Source organism: Oncorhynchus masou, chromosome 29, assembly GCF_036934945.1.
Source record: "Oncorhynchus masou masou isolate Uvic2021 chromosome 29, UVic_Omas_1.1, whole genome shotgun sequence".
Taxonomy (NCBI): domain Eukaryota; kingdom Metazoa; phylum Chordata; class Actinopteri; order Salmoniformes; family Salmonidae; genus Oncorhynchus; species Oncorhynchus masou.
The window spans coordinates 56,391,648-56,402,590 of NC_088240.1; the positions used below are offsets into that span (position 1 = coordinate 56,391,648).

Consider the following 10,943-nt stretch of genomic DNA (forward strand, 5'->3'; position numbering starts at 1 on the left):
TTATACACCTTCAGAAACTCACTGTGTCTGTGTGTGTATGTGTTAGAGAGAAGAAGTGTGTGTGTGCACGCATGTGTGTGATGATTATGTGTGTGTGATGATTATGTGTGTGTGCCCATTACTTCAACCCACCCCAGGCCTCAGGAGGTCAGACAGTTCTCTCAAGTGAAAAAGTGACCAATTTAGCTCAAAATGCAAATCCAGTTGCATCCTCATTGGCAAAAATGGAAGTCTTTTTTTTCCCCCAGGGGACAAATTGACAAATATGCGTGCAGCCTCCCACCATCTCCTGATTTCACTGATTAATCAGGTAAATAAAATCTTGGTTTAATTAAAACCATCTGGACGTGCTCCCAGTCCAAACACTGGCGGAGCCCACAGTCCTGTTCCACAGCACTGGAAGAAGTGTACACGATAAATGACCACATACAAATAGAGAATAACTCAATGTTATGAGGGAACTTAGCGATAATAATAGCTAGCATAAGCTGTCAAAATGCTAAGAAATAGGTGCATTCTACAAATAGGCAACAAAAACAAAAAGAAGAAGAGCAAACTCATAAATAAAAAAGATAATTCAATCGAAAAAGCCACCTAAAAATAAATAACGACAATACTCAGTCGAGACCTCCAAATGTGCCCTTGACTTTGATAAACACATCTTCTTAAAGTGTCACTGTTTTCATTTGCTTAAGTAACACTTTTCCTCAGCTGGACCCAGAGTAATGGCGTTGTTTACATGGCAACATGAAATGCTGTAGTAGGCTCATAAACGGATATTACAGATTCAACAAATATCACACAAAGGATACATCAAAATGTTGACCATTGGGCCTCATAAGCTTTCTCTTGTTCATGTTGTCCGTCCTTTCTGACTACTCGACTGTACAACAAACAGAATTGCATTCAGTCTTATTGTACAGTAATGTGTGTCTCCCCATAACCACGTAACCACAAAGAGTGGTTTTGTTGAGCCATTAGAGACATGAGGGGAATGCCAAAATAAAGACAGTTAGTTGCTCTGCTCGTATGCTTTTATTTTGCGGAATTAATCAATAGTAGGACGTACCCCAGAAAAACAGACCATTTGCCAACCTGAACCGGTTCGCAATGGTGAAACCACGGTGACTCCTCCCCCATATTAGAAGTTGAGAGGTCATCACAAACAGAAGTAGGCCTCATCATGTCGTCTCAGTGATGGGTGAGGGCACACACTTAGAGAAAGAAGCAGCAGCCTGAGTAGGTGAGGATTCTGACCCACATGACCAGACTACCATAGTGCGTGGTGGCAGCACTCTCATTGACTTTGCTACTGGCAACCTCTCCGTCAACTCTCCGAGACGGTCCACACATCTTAACACTCCTCGGCCATTAGTCAGTCACTCCACACACACAGAGAGAGACACAGACACAGACACACACACATAATCCACCCAGACCTGGCCATAGAGCTCTGCCTGTAGTCCAATTAAAGTCCCATTAAAGTTTGGGCGGTAAGGGGGACGGACCGGAGGAAGCAGAGAAGGGCATTTATTGATGGCGCCCTCACTTCTCATTCCTACATTAAGTTGATTTTAAAAGCAATTAATACACATGGTCAAGGAAGAGTAATGGAGCGCCCTCTATTCTTAACCCGCCAGACATACCCCAGTCATAGACCTGACCAGCCGAACCCTGATTTGCATTATAAATGACAAGATAAATCTTAATGGATTGAGGATAATCAGCTCACCATGTAGGCTGACACACACACACAAATTACACATACAAACACATACACACACAAATTACAAACACATACACACACACAAATTACACACACACACACACACACACACACAAATTACACACACACACACACACACACACACACACACACACACACACACACACACACACACACACACACACACACACAAGGGAAATTAAGGGCTTTGAATACGCCTGCATTGATTATTTTAAATTATTAGCCCACCTCTCTTTGGGTCTCCAATGCTTTTAGCCTAAGCTTTAACACATTTACAGAGACTTATTGACTATAATTACAACTGAGTCTTGGTAATGGACACATCAATTATGAGTCGCACATGTCTTTGACCAGGCGGTGCACAGGGAATCCTAATCCGTGGTCCATTAGCATCTCTCCTCCTGCAGCTCAGTCTTTACCTCCTCCTTTTCTCCAACGTGTGGCCTAAGCTCACACAACTACACAAACCACGTCTCTCCTCTGATACCTGGCCAGCCCCTAATATAGGCTCGACCCCAGTATCTCAAAACCTGATGTCCAAACGCATGCAATGATTGACACGGATGGTAAATTCTAAGTGGGGAATACACTGTATAATAACACCGATGAATGAGTGACGCAGTTACCATTGACTTTATAATAACTTGCAAAAAAATGAAGTATGTATCATAAAAATAAAAAACTATATCAGTGAAGGTTTTCAAATAAGTGTGTTGGGAGACAACGTACCTGTGTGTGTGCGGATGTGAGCCAGGAAGGCCATGGAGTTGCTGCTCTTGCACACCTTTCCGCAGTGCTTGCACACGCTGCCCTGGTTCTCCTCGCGCTCGCGGTTGATCTGCTCCGTGTCCTCCAGGACGTACTTGTTGACCTCGCGCAACAGCTCCTCGTGCTTCTCCTTGATGTGCACGAAGAGCTCCTGCTCTGTCTCGAACGGGTCCGTGCACTTCACGCACTTGAAGGTGGCGCCGCCCTCCGGAAGCTCCTCGATGCTGGCCTGCTCGTTGCGCAGGTGGGCGGCGCTGGTCAGGTGCTGGTGCAGGTTGCTCTCCGTGTAGAAGGACTTGCCGCACAGCATGCAGTGGAAGTGCTTCTCCTTGGACGGGTGCTTCATGGAGATGTGCACATTGAGGCCGCTCATGCCGTCCGCCACAAAGCCACAGTCCTCGCAGCGGATGCGGGGGTTGGGAGTTAACCGCTTGGACAGACCTGAAGCCCCTACAGGTTTGGTTCTTTTGATCTTCTGAAAACTGCCCGCCCCGGCCAGGCCACTTACAGCCGGGCCAGAGTGTCCCTCAACAGAGTGAGCCATTCGTTCTTCATGCAGAGCCAGCTCGGCTTCAGTCAAGGACTTGAGAGGTACGATGCAAGCGTCGAATGGCAGTGCCCTGGTGAGCTGTTTCTCTGGGGAAGAGATGTGAGGTTTCTCATCTGCCATCTCAACGTCGTCGTCGGAACAGACTGGCTCTGCCTCTGCCTCGACCCCTTCCTTCTGGACTTCCTCAGGCGGTGTTATGGTGATTTCTGCTGGTGCTTCCTGAGGCTCAATTGTACCTGGGGCATCGTTGCTGGTTTGTTCCGTGCCACCACCGGATGCCTCAACAGCCACCTGAATCTCTGTGTTTTCCTCAACAACAGTGCCACTAACTTCCACTATTGGGGCTGCATGCTCGTTGCTCAAAACGTCAGAGGTCTGTGTGGAGTGTTCGGTGTCTGTGGGCTGGTCTGTAGCTGTGTCTGTCAGTTGCTCTGTATTGGTGATAGGGGGCTGTTCTGTGTCTGTGATGTTGGGCTGGTCTATGTCAGTGATGTTGGGCTGGTCTATGTCTTTGGATTGGTCTGTATCTGTGTTAGTGGGTTGGTCTGTATCAGTGCAAGGGGGCTGGTCCAATTCTGTATCGTTGGGCTGGTCTGTGTCTGTAGGTTGGTCTGCATCTGTGTCTGTGGGTTTTTCTGCATCGATGATAGGGAGCTGGTCTGTGTCGTTGGGCTGGTCTGTGTCTGTAGGTTGGTCTGCATCTGTGTCTGTGGGTTTCTCTGCATCGATGATAGGGAGCTGTTCCGTATCTGTGTTGTTGGGTTGGTCTGTGTCTGTAGGTTGGTCTGCATCTGTGTCTGTTGGTTTCTCTGCATCGATGATAGGGAGCTGGTCTGTGTCTACAATGTTAGGCTGGTCTGTAGTTGTGTCTGTGTTAGTGGGCTGCTCCATGTCTGTGTCAGGGGGCACTGAAGGGGAAGGATCCTCAGTGCAAGCATTGTTGTCAGCATCAGGGTCAGCTCTGTTCCCCAGCTCCGTGGCCTCCTCCTCCGGCTGCGCTAGGTCTTTCGCCACGAAGCTCTCCAGGTTCTCTAGGTAGACCTCGCTCTTCTGCTTATGCTTGTCTGTGGAGGCGTGGCGAGACATCTCTCGACGCGTGACCGCATAGTAGCTGCACGCCAGGCACACAAACTCAAAGTCCCGGGTGTGTCTCCTCTTCACGTGGAGGTCGAGGGAGGGAATCGAATGAGCTACGAACTTGCAATGGCTGCAGGAGTTGACCAAGTCGTACTTGCTCTTTTTCGGGCTGCTCACTTGTGCTTTGTCGTCGTCTTGCGACAGCTCCCCTTCTTTGTCCATGGCCCCCCCCTCTCCTTTGGACCCTCCTCTGACTGGACTATTCTGATGTATAGCCTCACCCTCGCTGGCCTGAGAGCCTGACTCTGTACTCACGACCTGCACTGATGTATCCAGATCCACTTGGCCATCGCTGCTAGCATCCTCCACGCGTTTAAGGTGCTTCTTTGTGACACTGTGGCGGTCCATGTCGCCTTTCGTCACACAGTTGTAAGAACAAAGCCTGCAGGTGTAGCTGTACTGCCGGCTGTGCTTACGACGAATATGCACATTTAGATTGGTACTATTGGAGGCAAGAAGGCCACAGTATTCACATGTAGTTGCAGCGGGCCCCTTTGGCCTGCCTCTCCTCCTCTTGGGGGGGATTCTCTCGTCCATGTGCTCTTCCATGTTCTCCAACACGGCCTTCGCAGCCTCAACAGCTTCCTCATTAACATCAGGGTGCAGCTCTCCATCATGTCCGATGACCCCTACTGCCATGTCATCTGTCAGCATGTCGTCACCGACCGCATCTACGCTCACCTTCTCAACGCAGTCCTCAAAGGAGGACCCTGCGTTTTTCTCCTCAGCCACACGCTGGTGGCTCTCCGAGGACACGTGTGTGTCCATCCACTCAGATGTAGCGGTGTAGTAGTGGCAGACGTTACAGAGGAAGCGATGCTCGCCATGGTGCTTTAGCCGAGCGTGGCTCTCCAGCAAAGCAGAGTTGCTGACCCTGAATTCGCAACTCCCGCACTGCAGCTGGAACCTGGCACCGAGGGCACGCTTGGACGCCCGGGTCTGAGTCGTCGTGGAGGCAAAGATTTGAGCCTGTTCGACTGTCTTCTTGTCCGTGGGTGACGAGAGGCCAGGGGATTCCCTGCTTTCCGTGACACGTTTGTTGTGCTTGTTACTAAGACAGTGCTTTTCGTAGTCGCACTTTGCCACACAGGCGTACAAGCAGAATTCACAGAAGTAATTCATCTCCTTGGTGTGGCGTCTCTTGATGTGTGTATCTAGGCTCGGCTTGTCCTTAAACTCGTGACCACAGTAGCTGCAAGCATGTATAGTCTTTGGCTTGGTGACCCGTTTACCTACCATCTTCTTACCGGGGGTCTTTTCTTGCTCCTCCTCTGCAATCTCCTCTGTAGCTATTGCAGTCACCTTCCTGTCAAAAGCATCTCTCCCTGTCCCTTGTTTCTCAGCTATTTCTTCTTTGGCTATTATTGTAGTCACCTCCCCCTCAGAACCTCCTGCCTCTGAGCCCTGACTCTCTGGGGCATCCTGCTGTCTCTCTCTGCTGCTCACTTTCCACTCAGTGTCTCCACCTGTCTTGTAATTTGAACTCCGTGCTGTTGCTCCGGTTGTGGAGCCATCTATTTCAACAAGTACCTCAGCTGAGCTCACACCCCTGGTCTTTCCTCTACCGGTGTGCTTCCTCTTGGAGTGAATCTTCAAGGAAGTTGGAGTTTTGGCCACAAAGCCACAGATGGGACAGGCACAGCTGTAACATGTCTCCGGGGTAATGTTCATCTCAGCCCGAGGGGGCTGGTCTGACTCCTTCCCATCAGCCACCTCACCGCCGGTGTCCTCCTCAATCTCTCCTGTGCTGTCAGCTGTGACATCATCAGGCCTGGCCCTCTTTGCTAGGGAAGGACTTCTTCCACTCTCCATTTCCTCTGTGGAGACATTTCCTGTGTCACCATGATGAGGCACCTTGTCCTCATTAATTTCCTTCCCTGACCTTAATTCTCCATCCATGTTAGACACCTCCTGATGCCTTTACATGAGAAGAGGAAATTGGACTCTGTTCCAGCAATCAATTAAGTTATGATCCTGTTCCTGTAAAGTAACATTTAAGATGGGCAATCCTCATATAATCCTCATATAATTGACTGTGAACAAAATAATCATCACATAACAAAACTGTGTTTCAAATTGTATAGATGGAGTAGGCTACTCAGAGATCATTCTGCATGTACAAAATGAACTAGGCCAAATGTAGCTATTGGTCGCCATCTAGTGCTTTTAGAACGAAACTGTTAAATGATAAGGTGGTTGATGTTGGATATTTGCATGTGATCAAATAACTAAATCTAGATAAAAAGAAGCTAAACCCTAGGGAAAGACAGTGAGTGGTCAGTAGCATAGATTGAAGTAGGTTACAATTAATTAGGCCTCGATTCGATCTACCTCTCCCTTTTAAATATATTTAACTTCAAAATATTTTACAATAGACTTTGCACAGCTGATGGTTGACACAGACGAGTCTCCTAAAAATATTTCACTCTCCCTTCTAGTGACCTATCTACTTGTTATGGGATTTTTATGAATAATGACTAAATTGTGTATACATTTAACTTAGAACCATAACTAAACAGAATACTACTATGTTACTGTATGAATGTATGAATCTTATTATAATCATAATACTGAATATAATGTGTGTAGTTTTTGTCAAGAATTAGAACAAGGACTTTCTGTTCCTTGTTAGAAACGAATGGAGCTATCGTCAGACCGGCTGGAATACTGTGTTCCTTACAGGACATTCTGTCCCTACCCAGGGAGGGGAGAGACCTTGGGCTTGTAGTAGATTGTTTAACAGGTGGCAGACAATGTGAGAAGGCTTGTGAACTATATTGCCATGGTATCTGAGAGGAAGAGGGACATTTATGACGAAATGTGAGGTATATAAACCAATGTACATGGTATTATGACCAGAGCTCTCGAGAATAAACGCTATTGGCTAATTTTGGTGGCTGGTCTCTGTCCATTTCATGTAAATAAGAACCTTACAAAGTCTTAGAAACGGACAGAGTGTTTTAATTGAATTGGTTATCCAACAACACTGCAGTCTACATTTAGGCACCATCTCTCTGGATGTGGTGCCAATCACTTGTGAGAATTTTGATCAAAACCTCATTGCTATGCAATATCTTTTTCAACCTGATGCCAAAAATATAATTCCCAATTACATGGGACTTCGCCCCACCTTGACATTACATTAACTCATTTTTGTTCCCCATCAAATTTTATGACTACTCTCCTCAAACTTTTAGATACTACGTCAAATGAATTATATGCGTGGTCAAGTTTGGTTTAAAAGTAGGCAATGATTTATACAAAAAAAAATCGAAATTAACTAAACCTGACCTGAACCTCATCCCACCTGTTCCAGTAGCCAGTCTAGCCACCCTCTCATATGCCTTGCCAGGACACGTCGTCAAAGTATTGATTTATCTCAAGATAGTTTCCAAATTGATGAGAGATTACATGGTATGTATACTAAACAAAAATATAAACACAACATGCAACAATTTCTAAGACTTTGCTGAGTTACAATTCATTTAAGGAAATAAGTGAATAGAAATAAATAAATGAGTCCCTAATCTATGGATTTCACATGACTGGGCAGGGGCGCAGCCATGGTTGGGCATAGGCCCACCCACTGGGCGCCAGACCTAGTCAATCAGAATTAGTTTTCCCCCACAAAAGAGCTATATTACAGACATAAATACTCTTCTGCACCCACCAATCCCACAAGTGAAGAAACCAGATGTGGAGTACCTGGGCTGGTGTGGTTACACATGGTCTGTGGTTGAGGTTGGTTGGACATACTACCAAATTCTCTAAAACTATGTTGGAGGTAGCTTATGGTAGAAAAATTAACATGTAATTATTTGGCAAAAGCTCTGGTGGACATTCCTAAAGTCAGCATGCAAATTGCACTCCCTCAAAACTTGAGACATCTGTGGTATTGTGTTGTGACAAAACTGCTCAATTTAGAGTGGCCGGTTATTGTCTCCAGCACAAGGTGCACCTATGTAATGATCGTGCTGTTTAATCAGCTTGTGATATGCCACACGTGTCAGATGGATGGATTATCTTGACTAAGGATAAAATGCTCACTAACAGGGGCGTAAACATATTTGTCCACAAAATTTGAGAGAAATAAGCTTTTTGTGCATATGGAACATTTCTGGGAACTTTTATTTCAGCTCATGAAACATGGGACCAGCCATTAACATTGTGTTTATATTTTTGTTCCGTGTAATTTAAAGATTTGAAGTCAGGTGGTTACTGGAGTGAGAAAATACCGTAAATACCGTACTAGAGTAGAATCATTAAGGGCATGTTTAATCAGTCAGGGAGTACAATTATCTGACGAGCTGTGTTTATCACTTGACAGCCAACCAGGTACATTTCACATATTACTACACGAATTCAAACTTTATTTTCCTGCTGAAGACTCGTTTTTTCAGTCCCTTTCTCCAGGCTACCCTGGACAGCGGAATGTTAAGCAGAGCTAGGCTCTGGCAACTGGGAGTCCAGCTTTCCCACCTATTAGCTCCTTAGCATTAGCCAGTTACAGCCACGCGGGTCTAACTAGCTAGCTATCATGGTTGGTCCGGTGGTTATGCATGTACGAGATAGTTAATGTCGACGGTATGCATATAAATTGGAAACAAAATTACTAACGTCAGCTAATTTGACGACACTGCTGGTCGGCTATCACACTGGCTAGTTGCTACCAAAAGTAGCTCAAGTAACCTTAGGTGCGGCAAAACTTCTCAATTTATGGGTCATCCTTCCAAACGTATTTCAAATAATTTGAGAACAAGGGTATCAAGTAATAATCGACTTTTGGGAAATTGGCGTCAAACTCGGTTCGGATGTAGCTATTTGATTTCGACTGGTTCCTATTCGTGTCAACCATCAATCCGATTCCGATATGTTCAAAATATTCATGAAAATACAGAAGAGACAGTAATTTAAGTTACGTGAAGCCAGCCCTATCAAATAACAATATTTTCACTATCGTCCAATGAGTGCGGCATAGAGGTGGGACTTGTTTGCGCTTAAGCTCTAAAAACGACGGCAGCACAGAGGCCCAAAAAGGAAGCTAATGTTGACCTTTGAAATACAGGTGTTTGTAAGCTAAACAGTTGCTGTACATAAATTGGAAATATCCATAATGCTTTAGGAATTACAGACCCGTATTTAAGTAATCCATATGATGGTAGTTTTAATAGCTTACCTACAATTTCCCCAGTAATTCTCAATGTCCGCGCTTTTCTCCCTTGGTCACAAGTGGCGTACCGTAGCACGTACTATACGTCACTCTAGCAAGCTGATGCCGTGTTCAGGACAATTCGGAAAGTTCCGATTTAGATGGATGGTGGACACTTCATTTTGGAATTTCATCCGTCATTATATCTTCTCCCGTTTTGGTGGCTTCAATTGTATGTTACTTTGTAACAATAACATTGATAAGATTCCTACAAAATGATCTGCTGTTCATAGACAATTCTTAGCGTGGTCGTTAATATATAAACATTTTTTTTACCCACATAGGTATTTAATTTGGAACCACAAGGATATTTTGTATAGAAACCAGTCTTTCATTTTTAAGAACTGTTTTAATAATCATATCCAGCGTTTGAGTCAACTTTTTAATGCAGAAGAATTGTTACTCAATTATGACTTTATTTATTTATCTCCTTACAATATCCCGGCAACACCTACAGAGTTCGCCATAGTCTTTGATGCTATTCCATCTGGAACTCTCATGTTATTTAGAGGTGTAGCCAGACCTCTTCTTGCCCTACCCTCGCTTAATCCACTCTCCAATGGGGAAAATATCTTTCTCTTTGCTCTATATGTGCTTTATTTCAAAGGGACATTGTATATTTTCCTTATGTCATAAGTTACTGGAATACATTGGTCACTAATATATGTTGGGGAAAAAGTCTGGTTATTACCACACAAATATTTGCTTGTTAACAAGGTCAAAGAGGTCTCTTTCAGAATGATCCATAAGTATTACCCTGCGAATCATTACCTGAAGAAACTCAAAAAAGACAATAACGTTGATTGTACTTTTTGTGTTGCGCATCCAGAAATAGTTTCGCATTTATTTTGCCATTGTCTACATGTAAAGAAATTATGGCAAGATATTCATAGTTTTATAATTGTTAATATTCTTTCTTTATAGGAGAATGTGCTGCTCGGTTTCACGAATAAAAAAGCACTCTTCCTTGTTTTCTATAAGGAATTCAAGCAGTACATTAAGATCATTCTACATTATTCTAATAAGAAAGCTGTTAAAACAATCAATACGTTTGTATATTTTCATCTTTGTGTAATTTGTTGTACCCCCTAGCCTAGCATGTGTTATCATTGTCCGTTTGTATTTATCCTGTTTTTTGCGATTTAAAAAAAAAGAAGAATGATTATGGATTGGGGTTTAATGCCGCGTTCATATGCTAGTCGGAACTAGGAAATTCAGAAATGTCTGAGTCGTTGAACGCAGCACGTGTATAACTTCAAATTGTATAACTATTTCAGAGTTTCCTAGTTCCGACTAGTACGTGAACGCGGCATTATGGTGGGGACATCCCAATGATCACAGATGGCACTGACCAAGATTCAAAACAACTGGGAGCTCGAAAATCTGCCCTCAAAGACATGATAGCCTGGGTGAAATATGGAGGCTGATAACCAGGCTTTCACTTGTAGGCCTATGTTCTTACACATAATTGCAGATGAAAGAAATTAGATGGCAGAAAGGAAACTAGCCTAGTTTTTAGACAATTGAGATGC

General features: G+C 44.4%; 1 protein-coding gene across 2 annotated transcripts in view; it reads right to left on the bottom strand.

The window, feature by feature from the left end:
- LOC135520040 (zinc finger protein 407-like) overlaps positions 1-9,452 on the bottom strand; it is a 193,947-nt gene extending 184,495 nt beyond the window's left edge. Inside the window, exons 1-2 of one of the 2 annotated variants that reach the window (XM_064945356.1) lie at positions 9,379-9,452; positions 2,477-6,182 (exon numbers count right to left, since the gene is read on the bottom strand). In XM_064945356.1, coding sequence (XP_064801428.1) covers positions 2,477-6,101 — 3,625 coding nt within the window. In that variant the 5' untranslated portion in view covers positions 6,102-6,182; positions 9,379-9,452. The remainder of the gene's footprint in view (positions 1-2,476; positions 6,183-9,378) is intronic. The other variant, XM_064945357.1, reaches the window with a different exon arrangement.
- Positions 9,453-10,943: the final 1,491 nt, after the last annotated feature.